Genomic DNA, 27,503 nt, shown 5'->3' with positions numbered 1-27,503 from the left:
ACACTGCTTGGCTCTTGACTCTTGATTTCTGCTGCAGACTTCAGGTGGTAGGGTCAGATTTAAAAAGTACGCAACATGAAAGCATGGATTCATCCTGATTTTATCATCAGGTCAGGCAGCTCTGAAGGCTCAAAGGGGTCCAAACCAGTACTAGCGAGGTGTAACTAATAAGCGGCAGCGAGTGTATATTTACAGGAAATCACCCATTATTTAAAAGCCACATCTTTTGAAAGCAATTGTCAGAACCGACTGCTATCCAGTCCTGCATCAGGCTACATGAAAAGGTTTTTGGGGTTGTCGGGGTGACACAATGTTATTATATGTTACTCCTGTTTCCTGTGGCTTGATCCCACCCGCTTTGGTGTGGCGGGCCCTCTTCGCGTGACAACTCGTGCATCTGTGCGCCACAGGCCCTGCAGGTCAGATCAACGGCATCCAGACTTCTCCTGCATGTCTCTTACAGCAGCACTGACCAAGTTAAACGTCTCTCTGATCAGTTTAGGAACAAATAGATGATAAATCACTGCATCTCCTCCTTATTTCCTCCTAACAACTGTCTCTTTTCACTTTCCATGCACTCTGATGGTAGCATAATACACTGGGTTTTTTTTACAAGTAAGCCACTATTAAAGATTTTCTTTTTCTTCAAGTGTGATCATGATAATCACAACACAAATCAGCATGTGGATGATCTGGGTCACATGTCGGTGCTGCAGCAAATTCAGAATGTATCAGCACCACAGAATTTAAATACAAAACACATCATATAACTAACTCACCTTAGTTGTTTTCACATTGTGTTTGATTATATTTAAGCATTAAGTATTGAGTATATACTGTGTTTTAATGTGTTTTTTTTTTTTTATCTTTGAAAGATAAGGCCGTCAGGCTATTAGCTATAGTTTTGTTATTGCCTGCAAAACCTGTTAAAAAGCCCAAAACCAAAAACTGGTTGAAGACCTCACTGGCTAAAAAACAGGGCATATGGTAATCCTGCTGTCACTTATCAAAGAGTTACTTAAACAAGGTTAATGGTGGCAGTTAACATTACCTTAGTTTGTTGTTGGTTCTCATGTTAATGATTGACTACAAAAAAAAAATTATGCCAAATATGAATACATATCAGTGTCATTTGTAAAAGATTAACAGCAACATATTTAAAAGCAGACAGCTGGCATTAACGCTAACATACCACATCATTGTGCATGAATTAAATCAAGCCAAATAGGCCCCATGGTTTATTCAGTAAAGGAGAAATACCTCTTTCTTTGTCAGGTATGACTGTGTTTCTGTACTGATGCCTACCTGTGTCTAAACCTTCTCTTCTTCTTTGTTGCCCCATTCTTTTATCCCGGCTCCGGTTTGCCTGGCAATTCTGGGAACCCTAGGTCCTCCAGGTTAGACTCCAGTGGTTTTATGGGTTTGACAGATGTAGCCATATAAACTGAGTTTCATGCTGGGTCGGGGTTAGTTCACATCAATTTCTCTCAGTTCAAAGCATGTAAAAGTGTGAATCCACTTCACTTTTCCTCTGTGCACCACCACATTGGGTTTTGAATCAAATTATCAATATGTAATCGAAGTGCAGATTTTCAGCTTTAGCTCTATGTGTTTACATTTTTGTTTTTTTGCAATGACTGCTTAGAAGTCATTTTTATGCACAGACCCAAATTTTTCAGAGGCTCAAAAGTAATTGAACAATTGACTGAAAAGCAGTCCCATTACACGCTGAGGCCTGTTCCCTTCTTATTTTGTGACAAATTAAGCAGATGAAAGATCTGGATTTGATTGCAAGGGGATAGACTGAACAGAAATGAACCTTTTAGAGCGACAGGAACGACTTGTAGTAATTTAGAGTGGCCAAATCACCACTAGTTCATTCTTAAAAAGGATGAATGCACTGAACACCACAGAAGAACTAAGTATGATCACAGAATTATTTCCATGTTTAAGAAAAACAGCTTTGCAACATCAAGCCAGGTCAAGAATACTCTCAAGGAGGTAGGGGTGTCATGGTCGACATCAAGAGACACATTAAGGAATGTAAATACAGAGAATTTACAACAAGGTGCAAACAACTGGTTACACTCAAGAACAGGCCAGATTAGAGGTTGCCAGAAAACATCTAAAAGTGTCTGCGCAGCTCTGGGAAAAAAAAAAAAAAAAAACTTGTACCAGGGTAATGGGAAGAGAAAAGTACATAAGAGAGAAACAGCTCTTGATCTGAGACACACTACATGAACCACATCGTTAGCAATTACTGATAACTTCTGATAGAAATATGACTCGTGTACAGGGCTCTACTCTCTGCTCAGATTCAGCCAAATGCTGCAAGACTGCAGCCTACAGTTCCTAATCGAGCGTGCTTTTTAGTTAATGAATCCAAAACTAGATAAATAAGCAGCAACTGGAGTTGGCAGTAATAAAGTCCTGAAAGAGCATGTCAAGGCAGGAGATACAGTACATTTTGTGGCATCCATGGGTTCTAGATTTAAGGTAGTCACCTACTGCAAATGTTTTTTATCCAAGTATTAAAAACAGTCCTTATATTTTATATTTATGTCCATTTCTTCTACGGTAGCCGTAATGCTCAGACAATCCATCAAGCGGTGCGGCTTCATAGCTTACCAAAGTCATACTAAAACATTTTTTTGACAGATTTTTGAGCGCCGTGTACCACATAAAATTGGTTCGAGGTCAGTAAACACAACCAGATTACATACATGAGGGGTACCGGATTATAAAGCCGCATTGTCAGTTTTTGAGAAAATTAAAGGATTTTTAGTGCCCCTTATAGTGCTGAAAATACGGTAGTTGTGCTGTTGTGCAGAGGCAAGAGTACAAAAATGTGTAATAGCCCAAAAACATTGGGATCAAACTGTATGACAAAACTGTTAATGATCTGAAGATGAATTAACCCCGGCCCTAACCTCTGGATTTATGTGACGGTTTATGTTATAAATTGAGTGTTCAGTTCATCCTTTCTTTACCCCACAGGACAGTTCACCCAAGACTAATAACCACAAAAAAAACCTACACACAATCAAGTTGCAAGTTTACTGTTTTTCGGGATTGTTTTTACCTGAAGATCTTCTTAAAATGTTTCTCTACCATGATTTTTAGTTACCAATAACATACATGTGTGTTTATCCCGTTCTGTCAATCAATCTCAGGGTTCACTATTAATACACCTGGAAATCTTCAGTCTGAAGGATTAAAAAAAGGAACCATGCAAATACTTTTTCACATTTGTCACACTTACATGTTTCAAAGATAATCTTAATAAACACAAAATGCAGTTTTTAAATGATGATTTAATTTTCCAAACCTTCCAAATCCTTGGCATCAAGAACTGCAATCAAGTATTTGTTATAGCTGCCAGTGACTCTTTCACATCACTGTGGAGGAACTTTGGCCCACTCTTCTTTGGAGTATAGTTTTAATTCAGCTACATTGGAGAGTTTTCAAATTTGAACAGCTTATTTAACTTCATGCCAAAGCATCTCAATCTGACTGAAGTCCATCAAGATGTTTTTTTGTAAATGTGTGAGCCTTTGTGTTCTTCTTGGTCAGTGGTCTTTTCCTTGAACTCCCCCATGGAGGCTATTTTTGCCCAGTTTTTTTCTGATTGTTGAATCATGAACTCTGACCTATGAGGCCTGCAGTTCTTTAGATGTTGTTTGGGTTATTTTGTGACGTCCTGGATGAGTCATTGATGTGCTCTTGGATTAATTTTGGTAGGTCGACCACCCCTGGGAAGTCCCAGAGCCTTTGTAATACCTTTGTAATCCTTTCCAGACTGATAGATGTCAGTGACTTTGTTTCTCAGCTATTTCTTTAGATCGTGGAGTGATGTGTTGCTAATTTAGATCTTTTAATTTACTTCATTTTGTCAGACACATTCTATTTAAGTAATTTCAGCAGCCTTGGTGTGGCTAGTGAAATTGAACGAATCTTTACAAACTGCATTTTGTATTTATTCAGATTATCTTTGTCTAATATTACAATTTGATTGATGATCTGAAACATGTCTGTGTCAAAAAAAGTAAAATCAGGAAGGGGACAAATCATTTTTCACATCAGAATAAGACCCATAAGAAAGCATAAAAGTAAATCAGCCAAAAATGTTTTGTTTAATTGCTTAATTAAGATCAAAATGTGATCAGAACCCTGGTGGGGGGAAAAAACCACATAATCAACAGTGTTGTGTTATTTTTATGTTATCACATCTGACCTTTCATTCTCTGCGTGTGAAGGTCCACCCGGCCCACAAGGTCCTCGTGGACCCGCAGGAATTGGTGGCGTTAAGGGAGAAAAGGGTACTCTTGGCATACCTGGAATTCCTGGCAACCCCGGACAGAAGGGAGATCCTGGTTTTCCGGGAAATCCGGTAACACCCTGTTTCACATTTACTTCATTATCTTCTGAGCCTAAAAGAATGCAGATCTATATTTCTTTGTCTTTCATTAGCTGAGCTCACAATATCTCTAAACCCCTTTCTTCTCAGGGCACTCCCGGTCCTACTGGACCCGCTGGTATAAAGGGAGATTCCGGACAGCCTGGTGTTCCTGGATTCCCTGGTTTGTTCACAATAACATTATTTGTGCTTCTTTTTTTCAACAAAAACATATTTTAGTCATCAGCATTTATTGTGAACAGAGCCTAAAGATTTGTTTTTATCAGGATTGAAGGGTGATATTGGATATCCTGGCCCCAGTGGCCCTCCTGGAGATCGTGGATTACCTGGAGAACGGGGTAGGTCAACATGTTATCCTTTTCTTCTAGAGTGAAGAGACGTGAGACTACCTTCAAAAGAAAAATCTGTGCTGCTGCTTTATTTTGTTCTGTCTCCCTCCGCCTCACCCCCAGACAAGTGCGCTAACAGGAGAATTTTGTCATGTTAATAGGCACTCCGGGTGATCCCGGTGAAGGTTCGCCTCCCGTTGTGCTAAAGGGAGAACGGGGACCCCCAGGTCTTCAGGGCCTACGTGGTTCTCCAGGACCACCTGGTTTGCCTGGTCAACCTGGAGGCCCAGGTAAGTAAATATAGTTTCTTTGATGGGAACTGATACAGGTAACATAAAAGACACAGGATCAGGATCAAATGATTATGCTGCTCTTCCCAAAGGGGAAGCACTTCCTACAACGCTATCTATACTGTGCTTTTATAGACATTTATAGTTGTGAGGAAAGAGGTTTTTGCATTTAATACATATTAAATAGGGATTTTGTATTTCCATAAATACTGACAAAATGATTTCTAGGAGTACATTATGGCCACATCTGTGATCCTAAAATAAGATTTTGTACTATTATTACTTCTGATAGCATGGCCGAATATTTTGGACATTTTCCATAATGCTAGGGGACAGATTACACAGTGAATTTAAAAGTAAAAGCAGTACTTTGTAAGTTACACATTTTGTCATGAATTTTCTTTGACTCTTCTCACACAAGTGCTGTACAATATAGAAACCACGACAATTTTATATTTGGCCTAATATAATGTGAACGGGATGAGTAAAATGAACTAAGGTGGAAAAAACTGATGGAGTCATTGCTACTCCTGCCTCCTGGTCTCAGGTATCAAAGGTGACCCTGGTGGTCCTGGGAGCGATGGTCCTCCTGGCTTCAACGGACCTCCCGGCAGGAAGGGAGACATTGGTCCGGGAGGTCAGCCTGGTAAGTAAGGCAGAGAGTCTCATTACTGACCTACTCTGTATGTTATCCCTGGTTAAAAAAAAAGAGAAAACGTTATTAGTAGTGTATGTACAGTCGTGGCCAAAAGTTTTATTTATTTGCTAATCAAAGATTTACCAGATATAAAAGGATATACTGGACAAAGGATGAATATGGAGGTTGAAGGAAAAGACAAGGGCTACAGAGAAGCTTCATGGATGTAGTGACGAAGAACACACAAAGGAAGGTCCTAGAGATAGGGTGGAATTGGAGGCGAATGATCAGCTGTGGTGACTCCTAAAGGGAGCAGCTGGAAAAAGAAGAAGTTTAACCTATTAGGACCCAGGGTTCTTTGTGATATTCCTGCTTGAAAATGACAAAAGTCTACGTAGCAAAATTAAGCGAACAAGCTAATAAGGAAATTAGGATGGAACAGAGAAAAATACAAAGGATTTTATCTGGCCTATTTTGTTCTCTATTACCCCTTTGAGAATATGCTGCAGTAGACCAGAAACTCAAGAAAACCATGAATCAACATATGGATGTTATCTGTGGAAAGATAAAGCTGCTGGAGTGAAACACAGCAAAGTTCACAATTGTACACAATAGTGGACTTGCATGTAATGTGTTTGTGCATAAATAAGCTAATAAGGTGGAAAATGGTTATTTTTTATGGGAAACTTCTCTCAAAGCACACTTGGAAATGGAGTTATTGAGGAAATGTGGTGTTATCGCGATGGATTTAAGTTTTGTAAGCAAGATATTAAAGGTAAGACAGAATTCATGGTAATGTTTTTCAAACATGAATGTAATTTTGGTCTTCTTTTTGGTTGGAACATGATGAAAGTTTGCAGTGTTGGTATCTGAGAGATGTCTGTTTTCAGCAGAGACATTGGTTGTCCATGTACATGCTGTCGAGTGAATGGGGGAATCTGTGCTTTTTGGTTACATGTTTTTGCGGAATTTGTTTAGCTGCTCTTTTAATTGTTTGTTGTTTTAGCTTTGGAAGTCGTAGAAATGGTTATGTGAGCGTTTGGCTGAGATTTTGATGTTTCTGTGGATACTGGTACTGTTGCCGCCCTGAGGCTTCTCATTGCTAATACAGACATTCCCCTTATCACAGGTCAGCCTGGCACCCCTGGTCCCCGTGGTTCAGATGGTCCACAAGGTCCTCCCGGTGTCCCAGGATCAGTTTCTGCTGCTCACGGTTTCCTCATCACCCGGCACAGCCAGACCACCGATGACCCAGAGTGCCCCACTGGAACTAAGTTTATCTATAATGGATACTCTCTGTTGTACGTGCAAGGCAACGAGCGGGCACATGGACAGGACCTTGGTAGGCTTTACCTAGAAGTTGCATTGTATCAGACAGCTGTCAGAAAGCAGTTCATATAACTGAGCGTCTTCTTTCAGGCACAGCTGGTAGCTGCCTGCGCAGATTTAGCACCATGCCCTTCATGTTCTGCAATATCAACAACGTCTGCAACTTCGCATCCCGTAACGACTACTCCTACTGGCTGTCCACGGACAGACGCATGCCCGAAGACATGGCCCCCTTCGTGGGAGAGCGTATCAGGCCTTATGTCAGCAGGTATGATGGGAGGAGGGAAGGGCAGTACTGTTGAATTCAGGGAAGTGTGTAAATCTTGTGTTTTTTCCTATGTTTGTGCATCCAGATGTAGAGTCTGTGAAGCTCCCGCCATGGTGATTGCAATTCACAGTCAGACTATTCAGATTCCTTCTTGCCCTGAAAACTGGGAAGTACTGTGGATTGGATACTCCTTTATGATGGTAGGAAATAACACACACACGCAAACAAACACACACTCAGACACTTGCATCCCCACCTTGACTAAAATCTCACACTGGCTTGATCTTTCAGCAGCACCTTGCTTTCCAAAACCACAAATTCTTTTGGCGGTACACAAAAGCTATGAGTGTTTCTGTTTTCAAAATACAGGAGCCTGTACCGGTTAATTACAGTAGTTGGTTTTCTTCATCAACTGTGTATAAAAGATCAATAAAACTGAACAGACTGAAAAACTGAGCGCGCTGTACACTCACATGGCAGTGGTGTCAGTCAGATGACACTTATTGTCTATTTTAATCATATTTTACAAAGTGAGAGCCACACTGTACTAACACTCAGTTTCAGTTAATTTCAGTTTTATTCCTATAGTGCCAAATCACAACACAATGCTACTACTGCAACCACTCAGCGAGCAGCAGTGATACTTTTGCGACACAAATGGAAACAGAGTCCATTTGCTATCAAATGGATTCTGTTGCACATTTTGAAGTATGGTTGATTGCCATGACAGGACAACCTTTAGTAAGTAAAAAAACTTCTATTCAAATTATAGGCAACAGCTGTAGTCTGCTAGCAACCAAAGCAATTGCATGCAAGTTTATAGTGCAGCACTGTGCACCTCTTTGAGACCAAGGTCTCTAGGCCTGTGTGACTAAAATCTGTCGACTGCTATGAGTTGGCTTGGTGGTAGACACCTCTCTGCAACTACACCAGCACAGCAAATGTGACCAGCACCCCCATCTTCTGCCTTTTTACCCCTTTCAGAAGGGGTTCATAAATTAAGAAAACTAAAAAAAATTAATGAGATCTTCTGTCCAATTCTAATTCTTCTTTCTCTCCCCACAGCACACCAGTGCGGGTGCAGAGGGCTCCGGTCAGGCTCTTGCCTCCCCCGGCTCCTGCCTGGAGGAGTTCCGCAGCTCCCCTTTCATTGAGTGCCACGGCAGAGGGACATGTAACTTCTATGCTAACTCCTACAGCTTCTGGCTAGCCACCGTGGAACCTTCTGAGATGTTCAGGTGTGGATACATGTGCAAACGTCTGTGAAGGGGAAAATTTATTTATGAGAACCATTGTACCCACAGCAGGGTATATCCATGGTTTTATGTTATTACCACCAATTTCTGACCCTAACATCTGGATGTTGAAGCAGAAATTAAGACTCATCAGAACAGGCAGAATTTTTCTTTTGGTCTTCTGCCGCTGGAGCTCATTCAAAGATGTTCTTCTGCAAACTTTAGATGTAATGAGTTGTTATTTGAGTTAACTTTGCCTTATTATCAGCTTAAAACCAGATGGGTTTGAGCTGATAAGAACGCTCAATAGATATTTCCTTTTTCAGACCATTCTCTGTAAAAACTAGAGTTTTGCAGGAAAATCTCAGTAGTTCACCTTTCTCTAAAACTCTATAACCAGATAATTTGACTCCAGCAACCATGCTATGTTCAAAGTTGCTTAAATCACATTTCTTCCCCATTTTGCTCAAATTGAAATTCTTTGCAACTCTTCCTCTGCCATGTCTATTTCCCTAAATTCAATGGCTGTTGAGTTGCAGTAATGTAACAGTATTCTGTATTCTAGTATTTGCAGTAATGAGCAGTTGAACGTGTACCTAATAAAGTGTATAATGAATGTATATGTATATGTATATATGAATGTGTATAATGCAGTACTTATATGACCCACTTTAAAATCAACCCTCTCTTAACCATCTTAATACTTATGGCTCTTACAGCAAGCCCCAGTCTGAGACCTACAAGGCAGGTAGCCTACGGACACGTGTGAGCCGCTGTGCAGTCTGCATGAAGCGCACGTAACGGCATGCATGCCACCAAGCAAACACACCAGTGCCAGGAGGGGGAGAGACGCCCATCGATGACAAGAGACGATTGGACGAACAGTAGACGAGCGTGGCAGCGGGTGGGGGCAGTCACGATGAGTTGGAATTCCAATGGTGCATTGTCTTCCGGAAAAACAAACTACAACTAAAACAATGGTGCTACTGTGCAACACAGCTTAAAAAAAAAAAGAAAAAGACAAAAAAAAAAAGAAAAAAAAACTGACGTAAACAAATCTTACATTTAGTCTGTTTGTCTTAAGAAGTACCTCAAAATGAAAGCAGAATATATTCAATTCATGGTGCCACGATGGATGTGCGACAACAAAACTGCATTTTTCTTTCTTTTCCCTTCTTTCCCAAAAGAATCTTTTTTCCCTTTCCCCCTTTTTTTTTCCAAAAATTACGTTTGACACGTTGGTGCAGCAAAAATGTGACAGAATAACTCTTTATTTTATTTTAGTTTTGATAAGGAGTGGATGGTTTTCACAGTTACCAAATCGGCACTTTGACTTCGGAACATCCATGATGACAGATGCACTGACGATGAGCTTTCTGTAGTGAGAATGACTGCTTTTTTAAAAATTTACCAACCTTTCATTCGCACACCCTGTCTTTATCGCTGTTATTTTTTCTGTTGTTTTACGTTACATTTCGTAGTAATAACCCTGCTCTCTCCCACTCTTTGCTAACCATATCGCCTTCTTTTGCTTATTTTTTTGTTTTTGTAAGTAATGCAATGTGTATATTGTGTAAAACACTTTTGTTTTTAGTGTATTAGCTTGAATCACTACCAACTGTTTGTTATGCACAGCGATTTTCCAGGTTCTTCTTAGCTCACACATTCACTTAACGCACGTTGACTCAGATATTGTACAAAGTAAGGCTTTTATGAATGAAACAGTATTTTATATATAATAAATATATATTTGAAAAAAGAGGATAAAAAAGTATATAAACTTTATTCGGCTGTGGAGAGATTGTTTGCTGATTTTAACCACGAAATGGTCATACATTGCATTTCATGAAAAAATAAAGCTTACTACTGAACGCAAACAGCCATTTTCATGAAACTATAACAGTCTTATGTGATATTAACAATGCCAATGCTTCAACCTTTTGTATTGTTCCACTGCAATAAAGTGGATTTGCTTTTAGCTAGTTGAATGATTGGAAATTGTTTCAAATATCAACGCGGGAAACAGAAAAAATTCAGAAATTCAAATTAATTCTTCACTATTTGATTAGAAAGCAGGGACATTTTTTGGTGTTTTTTAACATTTCCAGGTGCTGGGATTTTCTATAAAAGATCCTGATGTAGTTTGAAGGGGCTGCATTTGTTCCCAACACTTTCAAATCCACTTTTCCTGGCTTGAAAATCTATCCCAAATTGGATAAAGTGTTCAGGCTTCACGGTGTGGTAACACAGGTCTGAGCGTACAGATTCCTGATGTACTGTAAATCTATGCGAGCTGTTTGGGGTGGGGGGGTGAAATATTTCCCTGTGATTTTTATTGTTTGTTTGTTTTGTGGTTTTTTTTTTTTTTCAAATCTGCTTTTATGAATTCTAATTGTGTCAGCCTGGGGTGCGATTAAAAAAATGTGCATTTTTTTTTTCTTTTTGTTGTTTTGTTTCCATTTTATGTTATCCGGAAGTTGTTATAAACTTTTAAGACTGAAATAAATACTATGTCCAAAGTGTTGCCTTCATAAATGACTATGACTAAGAAAGTGGGTGATTTCTTTATAAGTCACCAATCTGGATCATTTAGATTTAAAGTAAAAGAAAATAAGGGCTCGGCTGCCAGTTACAATCTACTAGTCCTCACTTCTCCTTCTGTGCCAAGTGACAGTAAAGTAATTGAATTGGATTGTATGTACATATATACATATTGTATATATTCTATATATATATTTACCATACCACTGGCCTGAGAGAACGAGGTGGCACATATGGGTGCAGCAGCTCAGACAAATAAAATGGGGCACAATTATTAAGAGACTTAAAGACAAATAAAAGGATTTTAAAATGGATTGATAAACGAACTGGAAGCCAGTGAAGGAAAGCTAAAATTGGAGTGATGTACTTTTGCTTGCCAGATGAAAATTGGACAGTCACGTTTTGCACTAGCTGTAGGCGAGCAACGGAGGCCTGCCTGATTCTGATAAAGAGTGCATTGCATTGCAGTAATCATGCAATAATCAAGACAAGAGGTTATAAAAGCCTGTATTAAGGTTGCGTTTGGACAGAAAAGGCTTGATCTTTGACAGTCATTTGGAAAAAGACGGGTTTTACTCACCAAAGTTAAACAAAAGAAGACTGGAAGAAATTGTTGCCTGGTCTGATTAGTCATTGAGGATTTCTGTTGCAGAATTCAGATGGTAGAGTCATAATTTCTGTGTAAACCACATGGAACCATGGATCCATCCTGCCCTGTATCAACAGTTCAGGATAGTGGATATTGTCTTGGCACATTTTGGGCTGGTTTCTTGAACATGACAATGAGTTCCCTGTACTCAAATAGCCTTCACAGTCACCAGATCTCAAGCTAATAGAGCACTTTTGGGAAGTGGTAGAACAACAGATTGACGACATGAATGCAGGTGACAAATATTCAGCAACTGTCTAATGTTATCATGTCAATATGACCAAAACCTCCAAGCAGCTTGAATCTATGGCATGAAGAATTAAGAAAGTTCTGAAGACAAAAGGGGGTAAAAATCAAGTACTAAAAAGGTATGCCTAATAAAGTGGCTGATGAGTGTATATTAACAGGACAACCCCCATATTAGTCCTCATGGCGAATATGTAACCATATGTAAATACTGCCAAATATATAAAGACCAAAAAGGCAGTTGGTACAGATGACGTACCTGTGGAGGTATTAAATTTCACCTGTGCCAACTACCCTGAAAAACTATGTTGTTATTGTTAATGAGCTGCTCTGCAACATTTTCTGCCAAGACGGTGGTGAAGATGGTACATTTCAAGTGACAATTGGAATCTGGGTGGAGGCGTGATCTGAAGAGAACGTTTCCTCCTTTTATAAGAATAGGTGTAAGGACAAGTTCTCTTTGTCTAGGACCTGGTGAGTGAACTCCTGTCTGCAGGTAAGAGAGGCTTCGGAACAAAGTCTGTTTTGTTTAATTGTAGTGCTGTGGTGCGCTCGAGATCTTTTCAATTTGTATCTTTGTCTTTGTGTTAATGAAACACGTCACTGACTCAGTGAATGTCATCTTTAGGAAAAGCAACCATCCTCTCTGTCTGAATCTGACTGCATAGCTGACCATCTCTTGCTCCACTGCTTTAAAGGAGACACTATATGTCGACTAAAGTAATTCCAAAGAAGGTAAAGTAGGAGACATGTTCCTTGTACTTGTTCCTGAAGTATACTGTGTCAGGTTTAGATTTCCAGTCAGACTGCAGCTTTACCTCTGTTGCATTTGCTCATTCTAATTTGCACAATATGTCTTGGTGCTCTTGTGACTGTTTTTTTTTTTTTTTTAGTATTTCCTGCAGTAACTGTAACAGCTTGTTGCACTCTTCATTGTGGCGTCTATTATTTTCATGTTTGTAAATACTTCTTAATACAGAAATCTAAATTAAAAGCTTACCTGTTCCCACAGTCCACTTTACGTTCTTGCTGCTCAACAATAAAAAGATTTATTAAGACCGCGAGGCGCGAGTTTCACAAACTACACCTTTTTCTGAAATGAAGACTAACCTGATACATACTTCTTCACTGACAGTGAAACAGTTTGGCATTCACCTCTGCACACGTAATGGCACAACAAGTTCAGACGATGGAAGACAGACAATTCTGCTGTGCTGTGTGTCTGGATATACTCAAGGATCCGGTGACTATTCCCTGTGGACACAACTACTGTATGAGCTGTATTGAAACCTACTGGAAAGCAGAAAATGTAAAAGGAACCCACAGCTGTCCTCAGTGCAGACAGGCTTTCACACCGAGGCCTATCCTGGTGAAAAACACTATGTTAGCAGAGTTAGTAGAGAAAATGAAATACCTCCAGCCTATCTATGATCCCCCTGCCTTTGAAAAGCACAAGCTGGTAGATTTTTCGAAGGTGTTGAAAGTGAACACCTGTTCAGTTCACAATGAGGTGATGAAGGTGTTTTGCCGCACTGATCAAATGTGTGTCTGTTGTCTCTGTTGGATAAATAAACATAGAGGACATGAAACAGTTCCAGTTGAAAAAGAAAGGACAGACAAAGAGAAAGACCTGGAGGTAATTCTGAAAGAAGTCCAGCGGAGAATCGAGACCAGAAAGAAGGAAGAAGGAGTGCTTGAGAAAGAGATGGAGGGGATCAAACTGTCTGCTGATACAGCAGTGAAGGACATTGAGATGACTGTTGATGAGCTGGTGAGTTTCATCAAAGAAAACGGCTCAAATTTAAAGCAGCAGATCAGATCCCAGCAGAAAGATGAAATGAGTCGAGTCAAAGAGCTTCAGAAGAAGCTGGAGCAGGAGATCACTGAGCTGAGGACGAAAGAAGAGGAGCTGAAGAAGCTTTCAAACACAGAGGACCACACCGAATTTCTACTCAGGTACTCCATGATGCCCATATTCATTGACTCTACAGATTCACCAAGCTTTAAAATCTGTCAGGTTAAGTACTTTGAGAGGCTTCAAATGGTGATATCAGAAGCCAGAGATAAACTCACAGCATTTCTGTGTGATGAACTGTGGAAGATCTCTCTGGCAGTGAGGTCAGTGGATGTTTTGCTGCCACAAAGCGATCCTAAGACCAGAGATGAGTTTTTAAAACATGCATGTCAACTCACGCTGGATCCAGATACACTGCACCTAAAACTCTCTCTATCTAATCAGAACAGAACTGTTACAGACATGCTTCGAGATCCAGATAATCCCTGTCTTAAGAACAGGGACAGGTTTTCCATCCAGCAGCAGGTCCTCAGTAAAGAGAGTCTGACTGGACCTTGTTACTGGGAAGTGGAGTGGAAAGGGAGAGGTCTTTCAGTAGCCGTAACATATAAGAATGAGAATAAACTGGATCAAACTGCATTTGGAAGCAATAATAATTCTTGGGCATTAGATTGTTACAAGGACAGTTATAAATTCAGACACAACAACATGACAACTCGCCTCTTAGGCCCTTCTTCCTCTAAAATTGGAGTCTATATGAATCCCAGAGCAGGTATTCTGTCCTTCTACAGCCTCTCTGACACCATGACCCTCCTCCACAGAGTCCAGACCACATTCACTGCACCGCTCTATGCTGGACTGTGGATTTGGGGGGGGTATTTTACTTCAACCACTGCTACATTAAATGAGATACAGTAAAATACTGTTTAACTGATTTTGCCTTTATTTGTTATATTTTTTTATGATGTGATATCAAGGGTTTGTATGGGTGCTTGAAATCCTTGAAAACACTGGATTTTAATATTGTCTTTTCAAGGTTTGAAAAGTGCTTGAATTTCAGATGTGGACCTCAAAACTGCTTGAAACTGTAACTGTATTTCATTAACAACAAATGACTATCTGATTGAACAGTTTTTTGCTTGTTTGTTTGTTGTTGTTTATCAGATAGAGAAATAAAATGAGTCGCAAAGTCTAAAAAACCCCCATTTCTCCACCTGGGCTGCCTTGCTCCTCTGCGTGTCTGTTTCAGTGTGTGACACCCGCCCCGAACAGTCGGGAATGAGTGCAATAACATGCCTGGAGGTTGCAGTTTTTAATGAGCGTTTGCTGGAAAACGACAAATACAAATCATGGAAAAGACAACGACCAAATCCACCTGAAAGGTCTGCAAAATGATTTGCGCCTTTTCAGAATGGGGGAGTTTGCATAAGTCCTAGTAAATATTTTTCGAGTATGTGTACGTTACACATTCTAATTTTTAAAATTATTACTATTTTTTTGTTAGCTAGCAAACTCACAGGATAAACTATTGAAATGCATTGCGCGTGATGCAATATGGCAACGCTAGTATAGCAGTTAGTTATGGTATGGTAATTTATGAAATAAGTGGCAATATGAGGGACTGATCCATATGGGCGCAAAGAATAGCCACTTTTTTGTGTTACTGAGCTTCCCTGACTTTCACTCAAAATCTGTTCTCGTGAGCACCTACACATTAGACACCTTAAACATTAGAAATGGCTTTGAATTCACATTGAGGCCTGTGGGACACTATTACCAACTGAGGCAATATACAAATTTATGTGTTTTCGTATATGAATATTTCATACTTTAAGGCTGCCTGTTTATTTAAGGGAGATGAACAAAATACATTATAATTGTACATAATAATATCACAGATGACAGATTAAATAAATAGGTTTTAGATAGATGCTTGTGCATTCTTAGTCTTATATGTTGAACTGAACTGAGTATGTCATTTGTTCAAAGCCTCTCCCAGTCAGTTCTGTTCTCCATGCCTGTCTTACTGTACATGATGTTATTAGTACAAATACATTAAAGGTGGTAAATTAAGACTTTAACAATAATACAGAGAGCGATGTAGTCAGATATCTTACAGTTAGTTTTATTTTTTGTGTCATATAGGAAAGAAACATTTGTGGCTGTTTTGTGGCTGTTGTTTTTTATTTTCAACAGGAGATGAATACCTCTAACAAGTTGGGTTTTTTTTTTCACATTTGGACATCTTAATTTTTAAGTGAAATGTGTGTTTTGAGTTTATTCACTATAGGCAACCTTTTCCTTTTGCAGTATTTTTGTGTGGTGCATTTTTCTATGTTTTAACAAAAGGGGAACAAAGGTGTTTAAGTCAACCTAGGATGATTTGTTTTAATTTTCACGTGATCTTACTGAGGTGATGCGAAGTGAAACATGCATTGTTTTTTGGGTAATGTGTTGGAAAAGCTTTAAAATGGACCTTGAAAATACTTAAAAAGTGTTTGAGTTTGACCCTGAAAAAGGTGTATAATATAAAATGGTTTGTATAATCTTCAAAAATGCTGACTTATTTTACAGTCTGTATGGAATGTGACAAAGTCTATAACGTAATAGAAAGATTGCTTTGGTGATGAGAAAAAGTGAATTAATACCATAAATAAAGTTTTGTAATTTTAAAGCCATTCTAAAGAATTTGTGTGCAGTCATTATAGGAACTGAACTGAATAACTAAAGTGAATACATAGATTTTAACACTCATTTATTTATCGGTTTACTGGATTTGTTTATGACTTACTACTATTTAAATGAGTCTGTTTTTACCTTACTCATGGTACAATTTCACAGAGGTGCCGGAAACATTCCTCAGAGATTTTGATCCATATTGACACGAGAGCATCACACAGTTGCTTCAGAATCACATCCATGATGTGAATCTGGTTTCATCTTCAAGGAACCAGTTTGAAATGATCAGAGCCTTGTGACATGGTGTATTATCCTTCCGTTTGAAGCATCTATAAGAAGATGGTCACCAGTAGTAATCAGATGGGTTGTGATGTTTTTACATGATGTTCAATTGGTACCAAGGGTGTCAAAAGAAAAATCACCCACACCGTTACATAAACAACAACGACCTGAACTTTTGATACGAGGCAAGATGGTTCCATCCTTTAATGGTGTTTACACCAAATACTCACCCTATCTAAACGTTTCAGCACAAATTTATGCTTATTGATGCTTAGGGCAAAAAAAAAAAAAAAAATGTCAGTGGTTTTTGTGATGAAGGAGCCCAGGCCACAGCAAATGTTATTGCACTTGTGATACTAATTCTAATATGGCTTTTAGTTTTTGTTGAGCTGGTTACACAAAGAAATGCTGAGTGTTGTTAATGAACTATGATTTTAATCCCGATGATGATCTCGTCCTACATCTAACCAAAAAATATGTCCTCTAAAGTAGACTTGGTGCTTCTCATTATATGCCTCAGATAACAAGGCATAGCAACTCCAGAAGACCTTAAGCCAAATTATGTGTTCCAGGTCTTCTTGGGGGATCCTGAGATGTTCCCATGCTTGGGATCTTATTTATAAATGTACGTTACACTGAAAACGAGGCCAGGAACAGACCTGAGCCACTTCACATGCATAATTGAAATATATAGAAAAAAAGTTGATGGGGTTACGGAACAAAAAAATGTATGACACACTAGTATAAAACCTGAAACGCACAGTGACAGTTTTTTCTTGTCTGAGGCTTTTTTAAACTATTATCATTTTTGTACACATATGTTAAGAGAATATTGTATATATGTGATCAGCTCTATGAAATGTATTCCTTAATTCATCATTAAGCACATGTCTATATGACTTTTCACCTAGTAACTTGTGTGATGAACTTATGCAGATACTAACCGCTTCCTGTTGTTCTGAACATTTAGATGTAGAGAAGAGGAAGCTCAACTCTTTTACAAGAACATGCAAATGTAGAGAAGGGGAAAAACCCGCTGCTCTGAATGACGTTGTTACCTTTGCACACACACACACACACACACACACACACACACACACACACACACACACACACACACACACACAGATCAATCTTGTATAAATAAAGGACGCGGACAGTCAATAGGGGCAGATCCTGTGTTAAATGGCTGCCCTCGCGAGTAAAAGAAGAACTGCAGTGTTGTGTTTTCTAACTCAGACGTCTCAGCTGAAGAACGGCAGGGTGATTTAAGGAAATCCCCTGTCATTTAAATTGGTCCTTCGAGCCAGATGTAAAACAAAACTGTGAAGAAAAACAAGGGAAAAAACTGGGGAATGCAGACAGTCAAAGTAAAAACATCCACAATATTTTCAAAAGGGAAAACAAGTAGTCACATTATATGTATTAAGTTTTTCCCAGAAGGCATCACCTCTCCTATTTTCAATCTTCCATAAACTGAAAATCTTTTAATATGGCAAACACCTTATTATAGCCTTCATACTTGCCACCATAAATAAACACGATTTTAATAGATATCTGGCACATTTCGGATAATTTTAGTATCCCACATGGAAAGTAATTTTCCAGTGTAGGTCAGACACAAACTCAACATTGTGCCATAGAATCTCCCTCACTGTACTGTGATCAGTATAATAGAACGGTTTAATGATTGGGTAGCTCCTGTCATACAGTCCCGATTAAAAGTTTAAGACCACTTTAATGATGGCAAAAAATCATATTTTGCATGGTTGGATCTAACAAGGTTCCAAGTAGAGCTTCAACATGCAACAAGAAGAAATGGGAGTGAGACAAAACATTTTTCTAAGCAAACAATTTACTGAAAACAATGCTTAAACTGAAACAGGCTGTTATATAGCTGATTAAAAGTTTAAGACCACATGCCTTTAAAAGGCCAAATTTGTACAAAAATATGGATTCATTGTCATTTTCTGTCAGGTAGTCAAACTGTTCTAATGGAAAAAGGCAAAAAAATCTTTCCCTTTTGGAATGGGGATGGGTTGTTGAACTGCAGAAACAGGGTCTCTCCTAGCATGCCATTGCAGCTGAGGTGGGACGCAGTAAAACAGGCATTTGGAATTTCTTGAAAAAAAAATGTATTAAATGATCCTGAGGGTTTGGCAATTGGAAGACATAAATGTCCCAAAAAAAGTCACTAGCACTGAATTGGCGGTCCGTCTAGACACTGGACAATCGTCAACCCAAATTAAGGCCATTGCTGGTGGCGACTGAAGCAAAAAACCAGAAAAAAACTTTAACCTTGATGGTCCTGATGGTTTCCAAGATTATTGGCATAACAAGCAGACCCCACCTGAGAGGTTTTCTATGCGCCAGAGTGGAGTACTTTTTCTTCAGTGGAACAATGGAGTTTCAAGAGGTGCAGGGGTGTCCAGATGTTTCAGAGAGCATCTTTGTGACTGTGGACCTTCGTCTGTGTGGTAAAGACTGGGGAACAATAAATTGTAAGGGCTGCAGTGGTCCAAAAAGCAGTCAGTGATGAGACTGTGAATAAAAAGACACGAAATACCTGCAAGTTATAAATGATAAAGCCCAGAACATTCAGTAATGCTCTTACTTTTGTAGAAAAACATGTTTAATACTTTTTGGATACAAAAATATCTGCCTATTCTGGTTAAAATCTTATTGCAGCAATGGGATTTCAACCCACACGTGTGAGGAGACTGGACTCTTCACCCAGATCCGTAGACGACACAACCACACTACCGATACAGCAGCGAAATATTAGAGCTTGAAAATGTGCAATACAAAGTGGAACGAGTCTCCCCAACTTTATAAAGAGTACATGTACATAATACGCCAAACTGTTCATCAACCCTGACTAACAATGGGCTCTTGGCTCAGTTTCATCATTGTCGATATGCAACTTGTCATAACCACTGATCAACAGGCAGGATTACCATTCACAGAGAGTCAAGGAATGAGAGTCAAGCATTGTAAGATGGTGAAAGATGTACCCTTAATTCCCCCTCCCTTGGTTTAAAGATGGTCGTTTGCTTTCCACCTAGACTCCCCTGCTTGTCCAGGATGTGTACATCTTCATCATTGAAAGTTACTGGACTGTAGAGTCCTGGGGCCCGTTCTTCGTACCTCGCTTACTACATCCAAGATCAAATGACACATCCAAGATCAAATGACACATCCAAGATCAAATCATCGCGCTAACTTTGAGCTCGCTAATCCGGTTCTCTGAACACACCTGTTGTTGACGATTAGTATAGCTGGATGAAGTAATCTGAGATCACTGGGTGGCTTAAAAGGGGCTACGCATCGATAGTAGAAACATTGATCGGCAACCCTGTGATTGGTCGGCGAAGATGTCGAAGGAGCGCGCACAGTATTTCACGGCAGCAGACCAAGAACTCTTGATTGAGGGATATCAGGAGTTTCAGAGTTTAATTAAAACGCAGGGGAACACTGCAAAGGCTGCAAAAGCAAGGAGAGAGGGCTGGCAGAAAGTTGCTGACAAATCAAACTCGTAAGTGATCCATGATATTACATTATATCATGTGATATTATATTATACCACATTATATTATATTACATCATATCCTCTTTCACATTAGAGCCACAACAGGACCCACTAGAACATGGGAAAAAGTAAAAGTGAAATATAAGAATATTCCACAGAATGGTAATATTTATCACTTATATTGCTTTTAGTCTATGACAAGAGACCCTGGAATAATCTGTTTGTTTGTTTATAACAGCAACCAAGAAAAGGGCAGAGCAAATAAAGACAGGTGGTGGTCCTGCACCCCTCGTCACACCCCTTTTTGTACTGTGACATTTATTGACATTGTGGGTTTTTTGTGTGTGTTTGACATAACACTCCATCACTTTTACCTGTTCCCATGCAAGGGTGACTGAAGCATGCACAGTAAGTCGGGAGTAAGTATATACAGTACAGTAAGTATATATATATATAGAGAGAGAGAGAGAGAGAGAGAGAGAGAGAAAAGTAAATAATACCCTCACGGAGAATCGATATCTCTCTATGAGCACACCGTCGCTGAGCTAAAGGATCCTGTCTATCCCGCAATATACGCTAAATTCTGTAAACTCTCCTTATCAATCTTGCACCTTCCTTGCTCGCGTACAAACGGACAGGACATGGCTGCAACAGACTTCCCAACTCCACCTTCGCTTTTATAGTCGTGGTCTCTCATCTTGATTGCACGTAGTAATTTACTATTACTACTCTAAAATATGAATTACATCTGACATGATCTACTACATGTAATAGAATGATTAATAGTACATTTCCCTTTTTTTCGGAAATGATCTGTATGTATCTGTATGGAATCAATAAAAGAATCAAATGCTGCATTATCTTTAGTTACATTGATAATATTTATTTATGGTAAAACAGTGGCGAAATATCGCTCTTGCTTTCATATAACTGCAGCGGACATACCTGAGTGGCGCGATCTAATCCTGTTTACATAAAGTAAACCTGCTCCCGAGCAGGTTTACGCTTACGGATCTGTTGCTATGACAGCAAGTCCCAGATGAGCTTCGGAGAACCGAACGATCCAAGATCATGCGAAATCGTCAACATTCAAATCCGGCTAATTTACTTAGCGAGGTACGAAGAACGGGCCCCTGATCTGAACAGTTGGCTGTTTTATACCATGTGCTTAGCCAGAGGTTTGTTGCTTTGCCTGATGGTTGACTTCAGCCAGGATTAGCGCAAAGAACACATTGGCTTTGGGCCACATTAAAGACATGTTCCCATACCGGGAGTTGAACCCGGACCGCCTGGGTGAAAACCAGGAATCCTAACCGCTAGACCATATGGGACTGGTTAAGTACTGCGCCACTGTCACTGCCGTGTTCCTGGGTGAGAACCAGGAATTCTAATCGCTAGACTATATGGGAGTGCTCCACTGTCATGAAGTCAAGGACAGTCTTCTCACTCTGCAGCCTTGGTGAGACCAACATAGCAGCACCTTAATCAGTTCTCCAGCGGTTGCAGGTTCTGGTCAAAAGCACTTTACAAGGGAGTGGACTGGACTTGAAGCACACTTGAGTGGCATGCGGGAAGTCCACTAACTAGTCAGTGATGACACCGTGAATAAAAAGACACGAATATACATGCAAGTCGTAAACGACTTTACAGCACCCTGACTAATATGGTTTGGAAGAATTGCTCTGGATGAGATTCCTGCATGTTTGGACTTGACAGACATTCTACAAAAGATTTGATTTCCACTGCAGCCCTTACAATTTATTGGTAGGGGATGGAGCCAAAACGAAAAGAACATTGCCGTTAGAACACTATGGCAGCAGTGGGATTCGAACCCACGCCTCCGAGAGACTGGAGCCTTAATCCAGCACCTTAGACCGCTCGGTCATGCTACCATTGCGACCAAGAACCCCATCGCAAAAATCTAGACAGTAAAAATTGAAAAAGTGCAACACAAACTAGATGCCCAGAACATTCAGTAATGCTCTTACTGTTGTAGAAGAACATGTTTAATACTTGCCTGAATGTTTTGGATACAATAGCATCTGCCTGCCCTGGTTAAAATCTTATTGCAGCAATAGGGTTTCAACCCACATGTATGAGGAGCCTGGAGTCTGAACCCAGATCCGTAGACCACACAACCTAACACCTTACAATGCGGTGGACTTGAAGCACACTTGAGTGGCATGCGGGAAGTCCACTACCCAGTCAGTAATGAGACTGTTAATAAAAAGACATGAAACATCTGCACGTTATAAATGACTTTTGCAGAAGAATTTCTTTTATTTATGTATAATCACATTATTTGATTGTATAATACCTTGGTGCCACTGGATTTTAGCATGTCTCTCACACTCATACTGGTAACAGATGGTATGTCAGGAAGTTGGAGGAAGCATTCACACACACAAAGGACCCAGAGTGGGTGGGGGGAGTCTTTTGTCTCTTTCTCCACTGTAAGAGGTAGCAAGGGAGTGTGAAACTTTCTTTGGGGGTGGGGGGACCAAAGGTGTGAAAAGAGCTGTGTACTGCCTTTTGTTCCTGTAAGAGGTATTTAACTGAAGGCCATGCTAGGCTCAGTTAGGGACACTGCCCATTGTTTGCCCCGATGATGATGCATTCCCTCACCAAGCTTGGTGTCTGTTCTTCTTTTATTAAAGAATGCTAGCTACCGATCACCGCTTGTGTGCAGGCTTTATTGAATGGACAACCTCCACAACACTTAACAGCACCCTGACTAATGTGGTTTGGAAGAATTGCTCTTGATGACATTCCTGCATGTTTGCACTTGATGGACATTCTGTAACAGATTTGATTTCCACTGCATCCCGTAGAATTTATTGGTAAGGCATGGGACAAACACAAAAAGAACCTGAAGGCTATGGCAGCAGTGGGATTCGAACCCACGCCCAAGAGACTGGAGCCTAAATCCAGCACCTTAGACCGCTCGGTCATGCTACCATCGCGAGTAAGAAGCTCATTGCAAAAATCTAGACAGTAAAAATTGAAAAAGTGCAACACAAAATAGAACCCCAGAACATTCAGTAATGCTCTTACTGTTGTAGAAAACATGTTTAATACTTTTTGGATACAAAAATATCTGCCTATTCTGGTTAAAATCTTATTGCAGCAATGGGATTTCAACCCACACGTGTGAGGAGACTGGACTCTTCACCCAGATCCGTGAGACGACACAACCACACTACCGATACAGCAGCGAAATATTAGAGCTTGAAAATGTGCAATACAAAGTGGAACGAGTCTCCCCAACTTTATAAAGAGTACATGTACATAATACGCCAAACTGTTCATCAACCCTGACTAACAATGGGCTCTTGGCTCAGTTTCATCATTGTCGATATGCAACTTGTCATAACCACTGATCAACAGGCAGGATTACCATTCACAGAGAGTCAAGGAATGAGAGTCAAGCATTGTAAGATGGTGAAAGATGTACCCTTAATTCCCCTCCCTTGGTTTAAAGATGGTCGTTTGCTTTCCACCTAGACTCCTCTGCTTGTCCAGGATGTGTACATCTTCATCCTTGAAAGTTACTGGACTGTAGAGTCCTGATCTGAACAGTTGGCTGTTTTATACCATGTGCTTAGCCAGAGGTTTGTTGCTTTGCCTGATGGTTGACTTCAGCCAGGATTAGCGCAAAGAACACATTGGCTTTGGGCCACATTAAAGACATGTTCCCATACCGGGAGTTGAACCCGGACCGCCTGGGTGAAAACCAGGAATCCTAACCGCTAGACCATATGGGACTGGTTAAGTACTGCGCCACTGTCACTGCCGTGTTCCTGGGTGAGAACCAGGAATTCTAATCGCTAGACTATATGGGAGTGCTCCACTGTCATGAAGTCAAGGACAGTCTTCTCACTCTGCAGCCTTGGTGAGACCAACATAGCAGCACCTTAATCAGTTCTCCAGCGGTTGCAGGTTCTGGTCAAAAGCACTTTACAAGGGAGTGGACTGGACTTGAAGCACACTTGAGTGGCATGCGGGGAAGTCCACTAACTAGTCAGTGATGACACCGTGAATAAAAAGACACGAAATACATGCAAGTCGTAAACGACTTTACAGCACCCTGACTAATATGGTTTGGAAGAATTGCTCTGGATGAGATTCCTGCATGTTTGGACTTGACAGACATTCTACAAAAGATTTGATTTCCACTGCAGCCCTTACAATTTATTGGTAGGGGATGGAGCCAAAACGAAAAGAACATTGCCGTTAGAACACTATGGCAGCAGTGGGACTCGAACCCACGCCTCCGAAGAGACTAGAGCCTTAATCCAGCACCTTAGACCGCTCGGTCATGCTACCATTAAGACCAAGAACCCCATCGCAAAAAAATCTAGACAGTAAAAATTGAAAAAGTGCAACACAAACTAGATGCCCAGAACATTCAGTAATGCTCTTACTGTTGTAGAAGAACATGTTTAATACTTGCCTGAATGTTTTTGGATACAATAGCATCTGCCTGCCCTGGTTAAAATCTTATTGCAGCAATAGGGTTTCAACCCACATGTATGAGGAGCCTGGAGTCTGAACCCAGATCCGTAGACCACACAACCTAACACCTTACAATGCGGTGGACTTGAAGCACACTTGAGTGGCATGCGGGGAAGTCCACTACCCAGTCAGTAATGAGACTGTTAATAAAAAGACATGAAACATCTGCACGTTATAAATGACTTTTGCAGAAGAATTTCTTTTATTTATGTATAATCACATTATTTGATTGTATAATACCTTGGTGCCACTGGATTTTAGCATGTCTCTCACACTCATACTGGTAACAGATGGTATGTCAGGAAGTTGGAGGGAAACATTCACACACAAAGGACCCAGAGTGGGGGAGTCTTTTGTCTCTTTCTCCACTGTAAGAGGTAGCAAGGGAGTGTGAAACTTTCTTTGGGGGGGGGGGGGACCAAAGGTGTGAAAAGAGCTGTGTACTGCCTTTTGTTCCTGTAAGAGGTATTTAACTGAAGGCCATGCTAGGCTCAGTTAGGGACACTGCCCATTGTTTGCCCCGCGATGATGCATTCCCTCACCAAGCTTGGTGTCTGTTCTTCTTTTTATTAAAGAATGCTAGCTACCGATCACCGCTTGTGTGCAGGCTTTATTGAATGGACAACCTCCACAACACTTAACAGCACCCTGACTAATGTGGTTTGGAAGAATTGCTCTTGATGACATTGCTGCATGTTTGCACTTGACGGACATTCTGTAACAGATTTGATTTCCACTGCATCCCGTAGAATTTATTGGTAAGGCATGGGACAAACACAAAAAGAACCTGAAGGCTATGGCAGCAGTGGGATTCGAACCCACGCCCCCGAAGAGACTGGAGCCTAAATCCAGCACCTTAGACCGCTCGGTCATGCTACCATCGCGAGTAAGAAGCTCATTGCAAAAATCTAGACAGTAAAAATTGAAAAAGTGCAACACAAAATAGAACCCCAGAACATTCAGTAATGCTCTTACTGTTGTAGAAAAACATGTTTAATACTTTTTGGATACAAAAATATCTGCCTATTCTGGTTAAAATCTTATTGCAGCAATGGGATTTCAACCCACACGTGTGAGGAGACTGGACTCTTCACCCAGATCCGTAGACGACACAACCACACTACCGATACAGCAGCGAAATATTAGAGCTTGAAAATGTGCAATACAAAGTGGAACGAGTCTCCCCAACTTTATAAAGAGTACATGTACATAATACGCCAAACTGTTCATCAACCCTGACTAACAATGGGCTCTTGGCTCAGTTTCATCATTGTCGATATATGCAGCTTGTCATAACCACTGATCAACAGGCAGGATTACCATTCACAGAGAGTCAAGGAATGAGAGTCAAGCATTGTAAGATGGTGAAAGATGTACCCTTAATTCCCCTCCCTTGGTTTAAAGATGGTCGTTTGCTTTCCACCTAGACTCCCCTGCTTGTCCAGGATGTGTACATCTTCATCATTGAAAGTTACTGGACTGTAGAGTCCTGATCTGAACAGTTGGCTGTTTTATACCATGTGCTTAGCCAGAGGTTTGTTGCTTTGCCTGATGGTTGACTTCAGCCAGGATTAGCGCAAAGAACACATTGGCTTTGGGCCACATTAAAGACATGTTCCCATACCGGGAGTTGAACCCGGACCGCCTGGGTGAAAACCAGGAATCCTAACCGCTAGACCATATGGGAAGTAGTGCGCCACTGTCACTGCCGTGTTCCTGGGTGAGAACCAGGAATTCTAATCGCTAGACTATATGGGAGTGCTCCACTGTCATGAAGTCAAGGACAGTCTTCTCACTCTGCAGCCTTGGTGAGACCAACATAGCAGCACCTTAATCAGTTCTCCAGCGGTTGCAGGTTCTGGTCAAAAGCACTTTACAAGGGAGTGGACTGGACTTGAAGCACACTTGAGTGGCATGCGGGGAAGTCCACTAACTAGTCAGTGATGACACCGTGAATAAAAAGACACGAAATACATGCAAGTCGTAAACGACTTTACAGCACCCTGACTAATATGGTTTGGAAGAATTGCTCTGGATGAGATTCCTGCATGTTTGGACTTGACAGACATTCTACAAAAGATTTGATTTCCACTGCAGCCCTTACAATTTATTGGTAGGGGATGGAGCCAAAACGAAAAGAACATTGCCGTTAGAACACTATGGCAGCAGTGGGACTCGAACCCACGCCTCCGAAGAGACTGGAGCCTTAATCCAGCACCTTAGACCGCTCGGTCATGCTACCATTATGACCAAGAACCTCATCGCAAAAATCTAGACAGTAAAATTGAAAAAGTGCAACACAAACTAGATGCCCAGAACATTCAGTAATGCTCTTACTGTTGTAGAAGAACATGTTTAATACTTGCCTGAATGTTTTTGGATACAATAGCATCTGCCTGCCCTGGTTAAAATCTTATTGCAGCAATAGGGTTTCAACCCACATGTATGAGGAGCCTGGAGTCTGAACCCAGATCCGTAGACCACACAACCTAACACCTTACAATGCGGTGGACTTGAAGCACACTTGAGTGGCATGCGGGAAGTCCACTACCCAGTCAGTAATGAGACTGTTAATAAAAGACATGAAACATCTGCACGTTATAAATGACTTTTGCAGAAGAATTTCTTTTATTTATGTATAATCACATTATTTGATTGTATAATACCTTGGTGCCACTGGATTTTAGCATGTCTCTCACACTCATACTGGTAACAGATGGTATGTCAGGAAGTTGGAGGAAGCATTCACACACAAAGGACCC

The 27,503-nt window shown here is 40.4% G+C and overlaps 2 protein-coding genes and 8 non-coding genes across 12 annotated transcripts in view; 2 read left to right on the top strand and 8 right to left on the bottom strand.

The window, feature by feature from the left end:
* Nucleotides 1–11,025, top strand: part of col4a5 (collagen, type IV, alpha 5 (Alport syndrome)) — an 86,013-nt gene extending 74,988 nt beyond the window's left edge. Inside the window, exons 40-51 of one of the 3 annotated variants that reach the window (XM_039610137.1) lie at nucleotides 411–419; nucleotides 1,389–1,397; nucleotides 4,257–4,390; nucleotides 4,508–4,580; nucleotides 4,684–4,755; nucleotides 4,908–5,036; nucleotides 5,584–5,682; nucleotides 6,803–7,015; nucleotides 7,093–7,270; nucleotides 7,356–7,470; nucleotides 8,336–8,508; nucleotides 9,225–11,025. In XM_039610137.1, the coding sequence (XP_039466071.1) occupies nucleotides 411–419; nucleotides 1,389–1,397; nucleotides 4,257–4,390; nucleotides 4,508–4,580; nucleotides 4,684–4,755; nucleotides 4,908–5,036; nucleotides 5,584–5,682; nucleotides 6,803–7,015; nucleotides 7,093–7,270; nucleotides 7,356–7,470; nucleotides 8,336–8,508; nucleotides 9,225–9,306 (1,286 nt within the window). In that variant the 3' untranslated portion in view covers nucleotides 9,307–11,025. The remainder of the gene's footprint in view (nucleotides 1–410; nucleotides 420–1,388; nucleotides 1,398–4,256; nucleotides 4,391–4,507; nucleotides 4,581–4,683; nucleotides 4,756–4,907; nucleotides 5,037–5,583; nucleotides 5,683–6,802; nucleotides 7,016–7,092; nucleotides 7,271–7,355; nucleotides 7,471–8,335; nucleotides 8,509–9,224) is intronic. The other 2 variants (XM_039610138.1, XM_039610139.1) reach the window with 2 other exon arrangements.
* A 1,365-nt stretch (nucleotides 11,026–12,390) lies between these two features.
* Nucleotides 12,391–16,405, top strand: LOC116334324 (tripartite motif-containing protein 16-like). Its single transcript, XM_031757736.2, has 3 exons — nucleotides 12,391–12,437; nucleotides 12,570–12,676; nucleotides 13,077–16,405. The coding sequence occupies exon 3, from the start codon at nucleotides 13,110–13,112 to the stop codon at nucleotides 14,652–14,654; it is 1,545 nt and encodes a 514-aa protein (XP_031613596.1). The 5' UTR covers nucleotides 12,391–12,437; nucleotides 12,570–12,676; nucleotides 13,077–13,109; the 3' UTR covers nucleotides 14,655–16,405.
* Nucleotides 16,406–21,485: 5,080 nt separating this feature from the next.
* Nucleotides 21,486–21,557, bottom strand: trnae-uuc. The gene has a single exon. It is a non-coding gene; the product is annotated as a tRNA-Glu (tRNA).
* A 480-nt stretch (nucleotides 21,558–22,037) lies between these two features.
* On the bottom strand, nucleotides 22,038–22,118 carry trnal-aag. Its single transcript has one exon. It is a non-coding gene; the product is annotated as a tRNA-Leu (tRNA).
* Nucleotides 22,119–23,105: 987 nt separating this feature from the next.
* On the bottom strand, nucleotides 23,106–23,184 carry trnal-uag. Its single transcript has one exon. It is a non-coding gene; the product is annotated as a tRNA-Leu (tRNA).
* Nucleotides 23,185–23,918: 734 nt separating this feature from the next.
* On the bottom strand, nucleotides 23,919–23,990 carry trnae-uuc. The gene has a single exon. It is a non-coding gene; the product is annotated as a tRNA-Glu (tRNA).
* A 480-nt stretch (nucleotides 23,991–24,470) lies between these two features.
* Nucleotides 24,471–24,552, bottom strand: trnal-aag. Its single transcript has one exon. It is a non-coding gene; the product is annotated as a tRNA-Leu (tRNA).
* Nucleotides 24,553–25,538: 986 nt separating this feature from the next.
* Nucleotides 25,539–25,620, bottom strand: trnal-uag. The gene has a single exon. It is a non-coding gene; the product is annotated as a tRNA-Leu (tRNA).
* Nucleotides 25,621–26,356: 736 nt separating this feature from the next.
* trnae-uuc lies at nucleotides 26,357–26,428 on the bottom strand. Its single transcript has one exon. It is a non-coding gene; the product is annotated as a tRNA-Glu (tRNA).
* Nucleotides 26,429–26,901: 473 nt separating this feature from the next.
* Nucleotides 26,902–26,983, bottom strand: trnal-aag. Its single transcript has one exon. It is a non-coding gene; the product is annotated as a tRNA-Leu (tRNA).
* Nucleotides 26,984–27,503: the final 520 nt, after the last annotated feature.

Source organism: Oreochromis aureus, linkage group 3 (genome assembly GCF_013358895.1).
Source record: "Oreochromis aureus strain Israel breed Guangdong linkage group 3, ZZ_aureus, whole genome shotgun sequence".
Classification (NCBI taxonomy): domain Eukaryota; kingdom Metazoa; phylum Chordata; class Actinopteri; order Cichliformes; family Cichlidae; genus Oreochromis; species Oreochromis aureus.
The sequence above is the reverse complement of the archived record's forward strand: the minus strand, read 5'-3'. Positions and strand labels throughout refer to the sequence as shown.

Bases quoted from the DNA above. Each gene is read 5' to 3' on its own strand.
- LOC116334324 (XM_031757736.2), top strand. From the start codon at position 13,110: ATGGCACAACAAGTTCAGACGATGGAAGACAGACAATTCTGCTGTGCT.